The sequence below is a fragment of the Antechinus flavipes genome, chromosome 6, assembly GCF_016432865.1.
Source record: "Antechinus flavipes isolate AdamAnt ecotype Samford, QLD, Australia chromosome 6, AdamAnt_v2, whole genome shotgun sequence".
Classification (NCBI taxonomy): domain Eukaryota; kingdom Metazoa; phylum Chordata; class Mammalia; order Dasyuromorphia; family Dasyuridae; genus Antechinus; species Antechinus flavipes.
In genome coordinates this window covers 237,255,607-237,271,349 of record NC_067403.1, presented here as the reverse complement: position 1 = coordinate 237,271,349, position 15,743 = coordinate 237,255,607, and the positions used below count along the sequence as shown (strand labels likewise).

Below are 15,743 nucleotides of genomic sequence, written 5' to 3'. Positions count from 1 at the left end.
AGAAGCAGCAGTTTTATTTTATACGTTTAATGTTTTATACTCCCCATCACATTTTCCCTGAAGTTTCCCCAGGTAACACCTTATGGAACTGTCAAAGCAAAAGCAATACCATTTTAGTCATTAACTTCACCTACATCTCTAATCAAATCTATGGAGTAATATTGTTCTTTATATCCACTCTTCTCCCCCATTCCTCCTCAAAGAAAACCTTTTCCTTAAAGTCACTGGAGATGGACTTCTACGATTAACACAATGCTGGGCTACTGGAAGGCACAATGAATGGCTGCAGGAGGCCTTCTTTATTGTAAAGTAACTGGAATTTCTGGAGGACCTCTGGATTCAGAAATGTTCTAGAGAAAAAAGGAGAGTGTAAATCCTGGGAAGAATCCAGAATCCAGAACGGTGACTTTGCTCTCCTGTATTCAAGGACAAAGGAAAAGCTATCAGAATATCTATGAGCAAAAGGAAGGCATGAGCTGAGTCAGGGTTCAGTCAAATGAGAGAAATGCAATGTCAACATAAAACCACAATGGTGTCTTTGGGATCCATTAAAAAAAAAAAAAAAGACCCTGCTTTTCCAAGGAAATCTAAGGAGCTAAGCAAAACTATGACCTGGGTCTAAGGCTGGATGTCAGATGAATTAGCAAAAATGGCCAGCAAATTCAAAAGTCAGAGCAAAAGAGGAGCCTAGTCCTAGAAATAGGGGAAAGCCTGGAAGAGACAGATGAAGGTTTGAAATCTGCCCTAAACCAAGTTAACAGTATAATATTTGTGCTGTAGTATACCTCATCTGTAGAGCATTCAAGACTCTGAAATTCCCTTGCACAGCAGTAAAAATGGTCTGTACTCCTGAACTTACATAACATGCATCAAGAATCATTAAAAGCTCATTTGGCTAAAGAAAAACCAAACACATGGCTCAGAGGTTCCTACTAGTGGAAACGTATCCGCCATAGTCCAGACTTCTGGCTTTTGGTTGTCATTCCCAAGAGTTCGAGTTTCAGGTTTCCAAGTAAAAAGATAACAAAGTAGGGGAAGGGCTCCCCTGGAGAAAAGACAGGACAGATGGTAAATCTCATGGTTAAAATCTCTGGAGGAGAATATTGATTTTCCCTCTGGTTCATTCCCCCTCCCTCCTTCCCCCAGGGAGAGTAACTAAGAGTCCCAATTTTGTAAAATTTGTGATTGAGCTAACTTGAATAGTATAGTGGGGAGAAAACTCTCCTCCCATATTAGCTGATTTCTCTTTAACTTAAAAAAAATGGAATCACAGGATGTGGAGTTGGGAGAAGCCTTAAGATATGGTTCAGTCTCAACATACCCATTTAAGGGATGAAAACTGAGACCTGGAGTCAATTAGTAAGCACCAGAGGCAGCATTAAAATTCTAACCCTCTAACTTCAAACCAATTATTTTTTAAGCTATGACATGCTGTCCAGTTGCCATTTTTTACATACCTACTTTATCAGTTTCAGCACTCTTTCACTTATCAAATATCATTTCAGAAGTTGCAGGTCAGAGAATAAGGGACACAGATGAATAAAGATTTCCTTATCTATTCCTGAGCAAACAAGTGGCACAAGTAGTTAGGAAGACCTGAGTTTCCTGAGTTCAAATCCTGTTTTAGACATTTACTGGACATGTTATTTAACTGTTTGCCTTGTTATCTTCATCTGTAAAATAGGCTGGAAAAGGAAATGGCAAACTACTCCAAGTATCTTCTAAATGAGGTCCCGAAAAGCCAAACATGAATGAAATGCCTCCACAACACAACTTCTCTTATGGCCAATCTTGGCTTTACATGGATAAAAGCTTTAAAAGTAGTCTAGGGATTAAGGAGAAGGACACAATGTCTTGTGAAAAAAGGAGCCTCAAATGACGTAGATGTGGGCTCTGAGAGGTGGCAGTCCTCTGCCTCATCTAAACCCATCTTTAACAAACTGTACCAATGTGAGCATCGTACATTTTAAAAAGGAAACAAATGGCCATGCACAAATGCACACAAACATCCTCTGTCTATCCATACAGCTCCTGAAAATCAGAGGCACTGCCTGAAAAAATGCAGCCATGGAGAGGGCAGTAAACCTGATGCAAAGTTCCCAAGAAATAAAAAGTCCTCACCTCAGAGCTATTGATCGCCAAAGCCTGGAGGAGCAGCTTGGTAGCTTCATGGTGAAGGCCGTAGTGCATCAAGAGGTTGGCTAGGTTCACAAGAGGAATGTCTTGGTGCTGAGGGGGAGCCAAATCCAAAGCTCTCTGCAAGCAGGCGATGGCAAATGAGCTGTTGCCCAGGGCTCGCCAGTAGAGTCCAGCTTCATTGAACATGAACCACAAAGGCTCATTCGGCTAAAGAAAAAACCAAACACATGGCCCAAAGATTCCTATTAGTGGAAGCATATCTGCCATGGTCTTTATTATAAAGATCAACTTAGTTTTTGGTTGTCGTTCCCAAGTAAAAAGATAATCTTTACTCACCTTATTGATGGCGTGAAATAAGAGTGTTCCTATTTCATCCTCTGTGATAGTATAGTTATTAATACGGGAAAGCAAAATCTGAAAAGCACAAAGCTGACATTTAAAACGACAAGGAACAAACTTTAAAGGAGCTCCTGGAGATAAAAAATGAAGCAAACTCCCATAATGACTTGGACCACTGACTGAGAGAAGGAAGGAACCTCAGGACGGCTAGATGAACCTTGCCATTTTATAGATGAATAAATTGAGATCCAGAGAGGCTATATTTAGTGTCACAATTGGGATGTGAAGCCAATCCCTTTGATTTCAGAATCGTTATTGTTTCTACCATGCCATTGCAAAGGGACAGTCTACTGAAGCAGGTTTCTCACAAATAGGTGAAAAGAAGGACATAATAGAAAGGTCCCTGAAATCCAGAAACATGATTTCAAGTCTCACTGAGATACTTCCTGGTTCAACATGGGCAGTCATTCTCTGGACTTCACTTTACTCATCTGTAAAATGGAGATAACACTTGAACCTCTTTCCTTGGATTGTAATAAGTTGTGATCAATTCTGATGAACATGACTCTTTCCAATAATGAGATGATTCAGGCCAGTTCCAGTGATCTTGTGATGAAGAGCCATGTACACCCAGAGAGAGGATTATAGGAACTGAATGTGGATCACAACATAACATTCTCACTCTTTTTGTTGTTTGTTTACATTTTGTTTTGTTACTCATTTACTTTCTTTTTTTGATCTGAATTTTTTTGTGCAGCAAGAAAATTGTATAAATGTTTATACATATTGAATTTAATATATATTTTAACATATTTAACATATATTGGATTGTTTGCCATCTGGGGAGGAGATGGGAGGGAAGGAGGAGAAAATCTGAAACAAAAGGCTATGCAAGGGTCAATGTTGTCAAATTACCCATGCATATGTTTTGAAAATAAAGCTTTATTTAAAAAAAATAAAAATAAAAGGTGAATTAAAAAAAAAAGTCATTTTGCAAACCCTAAAAGCAGTGTGTGTGTGTGTGTGTGTGTGTGTGTGAGAGAGAGAGAGAGAGAGAGAGAGAGAGAGAGAGAGAGAGAGAGAGAGAGAGAGAAATAGAGAAAGAGAGAGAGAGAAAGAGTATGTGAGTTGCCTGGAATGCTTACAATGCTGGATTATTGGTAATGGTAAAAGAGTTTCAGATATGGAATCTAAGGGCTCAAAATCATGAGAACTATGGCCCCCAGTTTTTCCATCTGTAGAGTGAAAAGGTAAGTTTTGATTAGCTCTAAGTCTCTTCTGTTTCTAAATCCAATGTTTTTGCTATAACACAAATATCCTAGCAGGAGCATACTTCTTTGCAGCAAGGATGTTAAGGGATATGTTGATTAAAAATGGTTATTTTTAAGAACTCTTCTGATGAGAAATTATCAAACTGTGCAGCTAAATAAATACAACAAAGAAAAATAACATAACTGAAAATGAACATTAGGCATGGGCCCAAGGAAAAGCTATGAAAAGACACAACTCATTCCCCATCTTCTTTGCACATGGATTCAATGAGTGTGAAACACAATGGAGGACAGCAGACCTTATGATGTACTTGATAGTACTGCTGAATTCTTTCTCCTTCCTTAAAAATTTTTTTTTTTTTTTTTGGTAAGTAATAGTTCCTTGGGAAGGTAAGAGAAGCAGGAAAAACTAAGAAAAAGTAGGTGATGGAAAAATATAAGATTATCAGTAAAATTTTACCAAAGAAAGAAATCAATAAGCTGATTGAGCACATCTCTTCTTTTACTGGAACCACAAAATTTGAAGACTAGAAGGGATTCAGATCTAAATCATACCCAACACATCCCAGTCTTGGCCTGAAGACCTCCAGTGAGGGAGAGCCAATTGGCTTCCAAGGCTGCCCATTCTAGTGTTTGACCACTTTCATTGACATTAGTGCTGATGGCAACTCTGTACAAAGGATGAATTCCCCACCTTACTTTTTAGATTTTTTTTCTTTTAATGCAGCATAAAATAGCATTAGCTTTGTAGAAAGCCATATCACATCTACGAATCACATAGGATTTGTACCATATCAACAGTTCCAGGACTTCTTTAGGAACAGCTAGATAACCAAACTTCCCAAATCTCAAGTTGGCAACTTCTGAATGCAAATCTAAGACTTAAGGTTCATTTTTGATTTATTTCAATGCTCTAGTCTGTGGCATTCTTTTGGGGTCCTCTTCCCCTAGTTTTTCCATGCTTGTTTTAGCTGCAAATTTGAACAGTATCCTATCAATGCTTTGATCCATAGATGGCCTGAAAGTCAAGAAGTGACTAATATACAAAACTGCATTCGATACCTGATATGATAAAACTATGTGAAGCTTTTTGGACATTAATCTGAAGCCCACAGTCTAACAGTCATATTCTTAGTTAACATGCATCTATGATTAACATCACTTCCTATCTATTATTCTTTTACTATTACCCACAGTACTTACCTTAAACTATGTTCTATTAATTTGCAATTGCTTCTCTGTTGCTACATAACTCAGATTATGTGGTATCTATCTGGGTGAAGGCTGCGTGTAAATGGATCTTCTCTGACTGAGCAATGCCATGATGCTGGCCAGTCCACCCCCTGCCAGTCAGCGGCGCCCTGGTGCACAGAGCTCTCTTGACACATGACAATATTAATATTTCTTATACCACAGGCTGTCCAGCTGATAGGGAGTCTCCTTACTTCAGGAGCCTATAGACAGTTTCATGTGATTTAGAGAAAACAGTTCTGTTACTTCCCCAAACTTGGGACCTGATGGTGCAAAAGGCTGGGAAAATGGGGACAGACATTTTAGTCCTACTGATGTTTGGGGCCAAAGGGAAGAAGTTTAGGAACCTACACAGGCTACAGCTCCTTGCATCTGTGGGCATTTGTAGAAACGGGCTATTTTGTCTTCCTCCCTTGACTCCCAGGGTTTGTGACCCTCTGCTTCAAGGGCTGCCTACTTAGCATTTGTCCCACCCAAAACTCTACCGCAGAGGATGATAAAGAAAAGCCAGTCAGAATCAAAGCAGCTACTGCCAAACAAAGCCTGCCTTACTTGTCGTGCATAGTCATCTGGCATCTTGAATTTCAGATCCAGATGACTGTCTAGTTCTTTGAATTCAAGATATGGAGTCTGGCTGCTTCGAAGGCCAATTGCAGAGGCGCAGTCTGGGGAATGAACCTCTCCTCCCAAAAGGCCTAAATCCAGCGCTGTTCGAGTCCTGCCACAAGAAAAGGAAACAACATTTATGTCACTAGGGAAACAAATATTTCCTTCTCAAATGAAGGTTGGCAATTCAACGCAATTGCCTGCTTGGGGTCAGATTATCAATCATGCAAAATCAAATGCTTTGACCGATCTTTCATCACTTGCCTGAATCCTCGATTTTCTGGAGGCAAGAAATATGTTGGCAGTTCATCACCAGGAGGGACTGCAGGATAACTTTCTGCACAGTCTGTTCTTTTGGGCCACAGAATATGCTGCTTGTCCTAATAAAGGAAGTTTCCCATCAGTTTATCCCAATAACCTCCTAAAATGAACTAATAAATTAACAAAAATAGAGCTAGATGAAAGAAGACTACTTTTGTGGAACCATATTAATATCACCATGTCAAACTCTTAGTTCATTCTGGGCTGATAGGCATTGTCTGAGCAGAGGTGCTTCAGTCAAATGGATAAAGGCACACAAGCCCTTTGCCAGTTTCAAAATGCTGCATACATAAATGACAGCTGGCATCATTAATATTTTCTATGCTTGAAATGACCATGGGGAGAAATGCATGTTTTCTGACCGAATCATTTTTATGTTTTTGTATCTAAATTCACATTCTGTAACCTTTCCCAAACTTCTGGGAAGAAGCACAGATAAGTACTGGGCTAAATTCATTGGCAAGATGACTAATGATACTCAGAGCTCTGCATGTAGCACTTATCCACTTATCCCCGCACAATGCTTCCTCCTTAGTTTTGGTAACATTGCTCCCTTGGGGTCTTTCTTCTGTATGGTCTTTGCTCTTCATCTTTGCTGGTTCATTATCCTCCTCTGGTTCTCTAGTTGTAGACATCCCCTAAGCTTCTTTGCTCAGCCCTAATACACAATTCCTCTAATTTCATCCACTGTCATGGATTGAATAGAAGAATCTGGATCTTTCTGCACTGAGTTCTCGGGGCCGAATATGCACCAGCAAAGAAACCTTCTGAGCTCCAGGCCCATTGTTCTAAATCTGCCAGATGTCTCTGCCTGGATGTTCTGCTGGTAATTCAAATGCAATGCATCTAAAATGGAATTATTTATCTCTCTGCCCGAAACATATGCTCCCTACTTATTTTTCTTTGTCTGTTGATGAAAATATTCTCCTTTTGGTCACTGAGGTGAAGGCAGGATTTTCCACATCCCTTGGACTGTTGCAAATAGCCCCATAATGATCTTTCTGACTTGTTTTTCCCTTTTCCAAACCTTTTCCAAAGGTGCTTTATACACCTGCAAGTTCTAACAATATCAGCCTCCCTCCCAAAGATCTTCTGGTTCTCTTGTTAGCCTTGTTGAAGTGTACTTCAGGCCCTCCATAATCTGGCTTTAATCAATCTCAGGAACATTAACGTACATTTATCTCCTTTAAAAATCCTCTATCTCTCTTCTGTCAACTTGCGGTTCCTTCTGCCTCTCCTTTCTTCTGTCTATTTCTTATTTCTAATCTCCCTCTTTGCCCGGGCTGGAAGCAGAGCTCCCACTAATAGGCCCAGTACCACTCTGGTATTGACTGGCATAAGAGCTTTGAACTGCTCCATTTTCCAACTTGAGGTCTTGCCCTTCCTTACGCAAACCCATTCCTCCCTCCCGTGTTCCTGAGGGCTCTTCATTTATAGTAATACTATACTTATCAGGGGCAGCCAATTGGTTTAGCCTGGTGCAGCTCAGAACTCTTGAGCTTGAGCTTTGCCATCCCCAGTTTCCTAAGAAGCATGACAAGTAGCCCCAGTGGCTCCTTTCTTCATGTTCTATGTTTGTACAGGCTTCCCTCAAACAACCCTTATTCTTCCCCAGTGTTAGAACACGTTCTTAATATCTCTGACTTTAAAACCTTACTCTTGCTAAGCTCTCTACTGCTGGTGTTTCTGTGAACTGGTCCAACCATTCTGGAAAACAATTTGAAATTATCTTCAGTGAAGTGACTGAAATAGATCTATCTTTCAAGAAGGAAGAAGACAAAAAGGTGCCATATGTACCAAAATATTAAAGGTAACACATTTTCTAACAGCAAAGAACTTAAAATAGATATCCATCAACTAGGAACTGTGGTACATAAATTTGAAAGAATGCTACATTGTATAAAACAAAAACTATAAAGAACTGGGAGAAATACCCAACATTCTATACCAATATAAGGTTGAAATGGTTCATGATTTATACATAAAGGGTGATACTTTAAACAAATTAGGAGAACAAGGAATAGTTTACCTCTGAGATCTGTGGAGAAGGGAGGAATTTATGGCCAAAGAAGAGCTAGAGAGCTCTTATAAAATACAAAGTGGATAATTTTGATCATATTAAACTAAAAAGTTTTTGTATAAGCAAAACCAAGGCAGCCAAGATTAGAAGAGAAGCAGAAAACTGGGGGAGAGGGGAGAGGAGTGGTAATTTTTACATCCAGTGTTTCAGATAAAGGCCTCATTTCTAAAATATATAGAGAACTGAGTTAAATTTATAAGAATATAAGAATACAAGCCGTTTCCCTAGTGGCTTGGGTTCATATCAAAGGACATGAACAATTTTCAAAGAAATTAAAGCCATTTCTTGTCATATGAAAAAAATGCTCTAAATCACTACTGATCAAAGAAATGCAAATTAAGACAACTTTGAGGTATCACTTTACATCTCTCAGAATAGCTAAGATGATAGAAAAAGATAATCATGAATACTGCAAGGGATGTGAGAAAACTGGGATACTAATACCAGGTGGTAGAGTTATGAACTGATCTAGTCATTCTGGAAAGCAATTTGGAACTATACTCAAAGGGCTATAAAATGGTGCATATCTTTTGATCCAGCAGCGTTTCTCCCAGGTCTATATTTCAAAAAGATTATAAAAAAGGGAAAAGGACACACAAGTGGACAAATATTTGTAGTAGCCTTTTTTGTAGTAAGAGGGAAATGGAAACTGAATGGATGTCCATCATTTGGAGAATGGATGAATAAATTATAGTATATGAATGTAATGTAATATCATTATTCTGTAAGAAACAATTAATAAACAGGATGGTTTCAGAAAGATCTGGAGAGACTTGTATGAATTGATGCCAAGTGAAATGAGCAGAATAAAGAAAACATTGTACAAAGAAAAAGAAGATTATGTGATGATCAATTGTAATGGATGTGGCTCTTTTTAACAACAAGGTGATTCAGGCAAATTCTAATAGACTTGTAATGGTGAGAGCCATCTGTACCCAGAGAGAGGACTGTGGGGACTGAGTATGGATCACAGTATAGTATTTTCACTTTTTTTTGGTGGTTTTTTTTTTTTAAATCTTTCTCATTTTTTTCTTTTTGAACCGATTTTTCTTGTGCAGGATGATAAATGTGGAAATATATGTTTAAAAGAATTGCACGTGTTTAATCTATATTGGATTAAATTTGGATTACTGTCCTGAGGAGGGAAGAGGAGAGAAGGAAGGAGAAAAATCTGGAATGAAAGATTCTGCAAAACTATCTTTGTATCTATTGTGAAAAATAAAAAGCTATTATTATTCTTAAAAATGGTCAAACTAATAAATTAGATTTCAAATTCTAAAATAAAGCAATTAAAATGACAAAAATGGAGGAAGTAGGCAGAACCAGGAAAATATTGTAAATGATGATTACAAAGAATTTTGTATAATAATGATCAAGATTAACCAAGAAAAGATGAGAAAATGGACTATCTTTTCTCTTTGCCGAGGTGAGGAACTATGTGGGTGAGGTATGTGACATACACTATCTGACATGAATGATATACTGACTTGGTTAGGCCAAAGTGCTTCCCCTCCCCAAATCTAAACCATACCAAAACAATACAACTTTGCCTCTCCTGGGAAGGAGAGAAGGAAGGGATATACCTATACCTCATATCAATAAGAGTAAAATACATCTCTTTGCCCATGGATAGGAGATCATTGTATACAATATTGCATCTACATTATCAGACAGAGTTGATTTTGTTGAGCTGGGTTTTTTGGTTTTGTTTTGTTTTTTACCTCTTTTAATCTATGTTACAAGAGATGGCTCATTACAAGAGATGGGGGAGGAATATATTTAGAAATGGGAAATGTGATATGAAAATCAAAAGGCATCAATTTTTAAAAATTCTCTTCCTTCTGGAACTGGAAGTACTAATTCTTCTATAGAAAGTAAATGGTCTATTTCTCCAAACACTTTCTTTAGGCCTTTGCTTTGCCATATTGGAGTATATATTGAATCATACTGATTTACATATTGGACTTACTTCATCTCCATCAAGACAGTTATATATTGGTTTTTCTTTTTAATCTTACATGGCTCTCAGAAGACTTTGCAGCTGTGCATTTTATTGTATTGCATTGATTGTCAATAATGCTGCTTTCAGAGGACAGATTTTCTCTGTACTTACCCTATATGCATCTGATTCCATGCCCCAAACCCAGAGAACAGAGTGGGGCACAGGTGACGACTTGGAGGAATGGCTGAGATCACTCTGATTTTCATGAACATCTAAATTCACTGACATCATACTGGAAGTTGATGAATCCTCACCAAACTGGAAAATAAAATAAGAGGTTAAATCAAAACAGAAGAACAGTTATAGAAAGACAGGAACTCTAACGCATTGTTTGCAGAGCTGTGATTTGGTTCAAACCTTCTGAAAAACAATTTGGAATTATGTAAAGAAAGTAACTAAATGTCCACACTTTTGACTCAGAGATATTATTACAACAAATAGGCCTCAAAGAAAAGCTCTATATACACCAAAATAGCTATAGCTGACACTTTTCATAGTAGCAGCAAAGACCTGGAAATAAATTAAATACCCATTGATGCAGGAATGATTAAACAGGTTATAATGTAATAATGCACTAAATATACAATGGAATAAGATGCAATAAGACTGTTACTGTGCTATAAGAAACAATGCATATGAAAAATGTAGAAAAGCACAAGATTTATATAAAATAAGCTGACGTAAAATGAATTGAACTGAAAAAACAATACACAAAACATATTCTTTTCCATGTAAAAGAAAAAGACAAACAAAATAATTGAAATGGAATACTGTGAAATTGTAAAACCAAATTTTACTCAAAGAGCTATGAGAAGGCTTCTCCTAGAGGGGTCTGGAATCCTGGTATATGATGGTTTCCAATGCACTGGTTGGTTACTAAGCTGTTTTTCCTTCTCTTTGTCACTTTTATATTAAGGGATGGCTCTCTGGCACGGTGAAATCACAAATAAAGATATCAGTGAAAATGTATTTTTAAAATCTTTATAGGTGTCTATTTCACAAAGGTGAAGAGACTTTCACAGGCCATGTCTTAAGTTTAAAAGTGATTATTAAAGTGGATGAACATGAAAACTGCAAGAAACCAAATTCAACAAATATAGTCTTTATATATATCTATCTAAAAGGGAATGAATAATGCACATTGCTTCTTTCAGGACATTCCTTAGGAGTGATGCACAGAAAACAAATATGGCTAAATCCTAATTAGAGTCAATTTCCAATCAGCCTTGCTAAAGGGATAAGAGAAAAACAGAATACAGCTGTCCTCTTCTGTTTCCTTCCTATGACTAAGCTTATATCACATTCAATCTCTGGCTAAATGGAAGACTTGGTCCATTATGGAAACCCGGCTGGATGATGGCTGGCTACATATGGCTGCTTTTAAAGTCTCTTCCCCATCTTGAAAGCCTAGAATTTATTCCCTTTTTCACTTTTTGTTTTCATGCCTCCATAGAGCTGGGATCTCATCAATGTGAGGGTCTCTTCCATAGACAGACTGCAATTAGCCACATTTTCTCATCCTGTGTGACTCTTGTCCCTGTACTCCCAGAAATACTTAACATGAAGTCTACACAAATGCAAAGCTTCTTTCTAAAGTTTCATGAATGACTCTATGTGGATGCCAGCAGAGTCCCAGGGGTCTTCCTCTCTCTTACTTTAAGACAAACACACCTCAACTTCCAGTCTCAAATTCTTCTGGGTAATGTAATGCTGTTCCACCGTGAGCCCTTTTCTGGCTCTCTAACATTAATGTTTTCTTTCCTATTCTGCACTGACAGCCTATATTGGTTGGTACACATCAAAAACATGCTTTGTAGACTTTATTCACCTCAACTTTAATTCTTCAGAGACTGCTATTATGCACAGCCATAGACCCTCCCTGAGAAGAATACTCTTACAAAAGATGAGCCTTTGTTCCATGGAGGAGCTGGGGATCATTAGAAGCAATCTGAAATGTCCTCAAGGCAACACAGCCTGCTCTCCTTCGCCTGTGTGATTAGATTCAACTCATAGGTAGTACCTAGGACTGCTGCACGGTTTGCCCATCCAATTGCATATGATAGTCTAAATAACAGGCATTCTTCATCCACTTGATTTTTCTGTGTACACAGTTTAGCTAATTCTTTTGACTGATTATGGATCTCATTTAAGATGCCATGCAGGATTTCAGAATCTAATTCAGTCGACAGAATTTTATTCACAAATAAGATATTGAGAGACCTCATCATCTACAGAAAATTCTTGTTCCATTAACCTCTATGCTGGTCATCCTCTGTGAATGTGGAAAACACTTAGGTTTTCCTTGGTTAATATTAATATCCAGAGGACCAATGTTTTTATCTTTCAAGGAATACTGTATGATTCCAACACTTGCATGGGAGGTATGATACTGGAGAAAAGCCTGAGAACATTCTTTAGATCTTCTGATTGAAGTGCTTTTTTTATCGTCCACAGCATCTGGGATTGCTCACCTTTGAGTAAAAGGTATGATTTGTTACAGAAAAACTTAGCTATACTCTTCTCACACTTTCACAAGCATATATTCCATATATGTAGAGATGGATTATTATGTATCTTAGCTCTATCCTCCCTCATCTTTTCCCATAATAGTAAGACCCAAGATAGTTTCCAAACCTTTGAATTCTCTTTTCATTCACAGTTTGAAAAACAATTCCTTGACCTCCTCACAATTACATAGCTTCCAGCACAGAACCTCTGTGCACAGATCTAGTCCAATTGCTCCTTTCAATTTTTTTTTTCCTAAGTGCAATTTCCACTTGCTTATGTAACACACACTGTGATGGTAGGAGTCTAAATATGGCAAATGCACTGCCAGTAAAAGAAAAAAGAATTTAGTACAGAAATTTTGGCAGATCTTTTCCATTTTCCTTGTTCCTTTTAGTTCTAGTCTTAAAAGTGTCTTCAGGAATATTTCCTAATTGTCTCTCACCAATCTTTCTGAAGACTTGCTTTTTCCTTCACTGCTTTTCACTGTCTTTGAGCTGATGATCCTCACCACTCTATGGTGATCTTCTCCTGTCTACCCCAGGATTTCCCATGTTCTATACGAACTACCTGTTCTAAGTCAGCATTGCCCTTCATCAATATCTCTCTATTGTATGACTGATTTGTATTAAACTTCTTAAGAAATGGTGATAATCTTGGCCAATGTCAATTTATCCGTTGCCCGTACCTTTGGTTCAATAACTTGTTTAAATAGGTCAGATTACACAGAGTTGCTCAGTGCTCTATATCTTCTTACGTATGTTTAGTAACCACTGAGTCTAATCTCTAATGTCAATGATCTTACAGCACAAAGAACCCAAATTCAGAAATGACGTTCTTATCTATTAAAATAAATCCAATTTAATTTTTAGTGCTTGTCATGTCTAGCTTCTCTTGACTTACTTTATGGAGAAAGCATTTATCATATATACTTGGTACTTTGGCATATATTTCACAAGCCCTTGACAATGACAATTTTCATTCTTGACTCACATTAAAAAAGTATACATATTTATTTTCTCCTCTACCTTGCTCTAGAACCACTTTAACATTGAAGACATTGAGTTTTAAAGTACATGTTGATTTAATTTGTAGTCTAATTGAATTCTTCATGAAATTTTTTGAATTCCTTGTGTCTCTAACAGATGTTAGACCATAAGCTACACTGATTTTCATAGTGACTTTATTAAAATGCCCATTGCTACCACTTTAACATGAAATAATTGAAGGCCACTGGAAATTAGTTCTGCTGCTGGGCATATGACAAAATGAACTCCAACTTTTTTATTTGCCTTTCTAAAGAGAAACTTCTACTTCTAATCAGTTATAATTTCCTTCTTCTGCAGTATGACTTAGCTAAATTCTGTTTCTTCAATTAGGTTGTAAATTACAAGAGACACAGAATTTCTCCTACGTTTCTGTACATTTTTTGGGGCAAAGACAACGTCTTGCATGCAGGAGATGTTGGATGAATGCTGACTGATGTTGGTAATGGTTTTGTTGGCTTTTGGGGCTGCAGCAACAGGCTGATGAATTCAGAAAATAGACCTGATGGAAGCTAATTCTGTTTCCAAGTTTGTAATTGATAATTTGCCAGATTAAGAGGAGAAGATGGGGGCTTTACTTAAAAAAAACTGCAACAAACTCCCACTTAGTGCTCATAACAAAGGAGACAAGGATGAAATGAAGAATGAAGTTGATCATGAGAAAGTATTTCTGTACTGAATTTGCAGGCTGCGTAACATGGGTCATGGAGGTCCAACAATATTTGGCATCAAAAATAATCAAACAAATGTCAACGAATAATCAAAATCTGCTGAAGAGTTTACTAAAGTAGCCCTAAACTTCGGAGATGAACACATTCCAATTGAGCTATAAGGAAAGCATGAAAAGGAAGGTGTTCTCAAATTCAGGAAGCTCAGAAGTAGTGAAGAGACTGAGAAGGAACACACCTGAACATAGTCTACATTTTCAAAGATATCTCCACGGTGGTAGCGGACAGGTTGGTCCCACTGGCAATGTAAGCTATGCTGCTGGTTGCCCAGACGACATATCTGATGATTCCCTGGGAGGGGAAAGTAAGGCCACAAATGAAAAAAATATGTCAACAACAGAGAAAATGTTCTTAGTTGGAGGAAATTAATTGTTCTGGGCTCAGTTTCCTCATTTGAAAAATAGGAGATTTGCTCCACATAATCCCTGACAGCCCTAAAACCTCATGATTCTGTGACAGTAAGAGACTGGATATTTCATTGCCTGGCAGTTTCTTTACATACATACATACATACTTTATATACAAATAATCTTAAAAAGCAAAATCAGCGTTCTGAAATACCTAGATTCAAACCATGGGTGTATATTTAACTATATTTAAGTCTGAATTATAATAATGATGATTAACATCTATATGCCACTTTAAGTTTGTAAAGCACTGTTTCATGTGATCTTCACCATAATCCTATACATCAGATACTATTATTGCCCTCTTTTTGCAGCTAAGGAAAGTGAGTCTGAGAAGACATTAAAGGGTCATACAATAAGTAAAAATCTCAAGTAGAAGTTGAATTCAAGTTCCCAACCAGATGCTTTAGACTGAGCACAAAATGCCCTGGAGTCTTTTTCCTTTTGGCCAATTGTCTATAATCCAGGATGTCAAAAAAAAAAAAAAAAAAAAAAAGAATCATTGACAACATTGTATGGTTGAATACACATCTGCAATAACTAAGATGGTTTGCAGTTCAAGGTACTTCTGAAGGGAAAGGAAAATGAAGGCAGGTTTAGGAGTTTCCTCACAATCCAATCAATCTCTACATTTTTTATTTTGTGCTTTCTAGGTGACAAACACTGTGCATGGCCTGGAGGGTACAAAGTGAAAAATGAAACAGAAGCTGCTCTTATGGAGCGTACAGTCTATTGAGGGAGACCACATATACATTTATAAGGCTATAAACATAGACACAAAATAGAAAGGTAGATCTTTTTTTTTGGGGGGGGAGGGGGTAGTCCAGAGTTTGTGGAACAGCACTAGGAACTGGGGAGAATGAAGAAGTAGGAGGTACCACTTGAGGGAGGAAGCTCTGAAGGAAACCATGAATGCTAAGTGGTAGGGATGAGAAGGAAATATAGACTAGGCTTTGGGGAAAGTCTATTAAAAAACCAGAAACAGATAATGGGGAGCAACATGTAAGAAACAGTTAGAAAGCATGGCTGGGCCAGAGACTGTCTAATA

General features: G+C 37.6%; 1 protein-coding gene across 1 annotated transcript in view; it reads right to left on the bottom strand.

Moving 5' to 3' along the window:
• TTC17 (tetratricopeptide repeat domain 17) overlaps positions 1-15,743 on the bottom strand; it is a 107,109-nt gene that overhangs the window by 54,903 nt on the left and 36,463 nt on the right. The window contains exons 10-15 of the mRNA XM_051966259.1: positions 14,467-14,579; positions 10,121-10,267; positions 5,871-5,986; positions 5,553-5,718; positions 2,476-2,553; positions 2,122-2,346 (exon numbers count right to left, since the gene is read on the bottom strand). Of these exons, the coding sequence (XP_051822219.1) occupies positions 2,122-2,346; positions 2,476-2,553; positions 5,553-5,718; positions 5,871-5,986; positions 10,121-10,267; positions 14,467-14,579 (845 nt within the window). The remainder of the gene's footprint in view (positions 1-2,121; positions 2,347-2,475; positions 2,554-5,552; positions 5,719-5,870; positions 5,987-10,120; positions 10,268-14,466; positions 14,580-15,743) is intronic.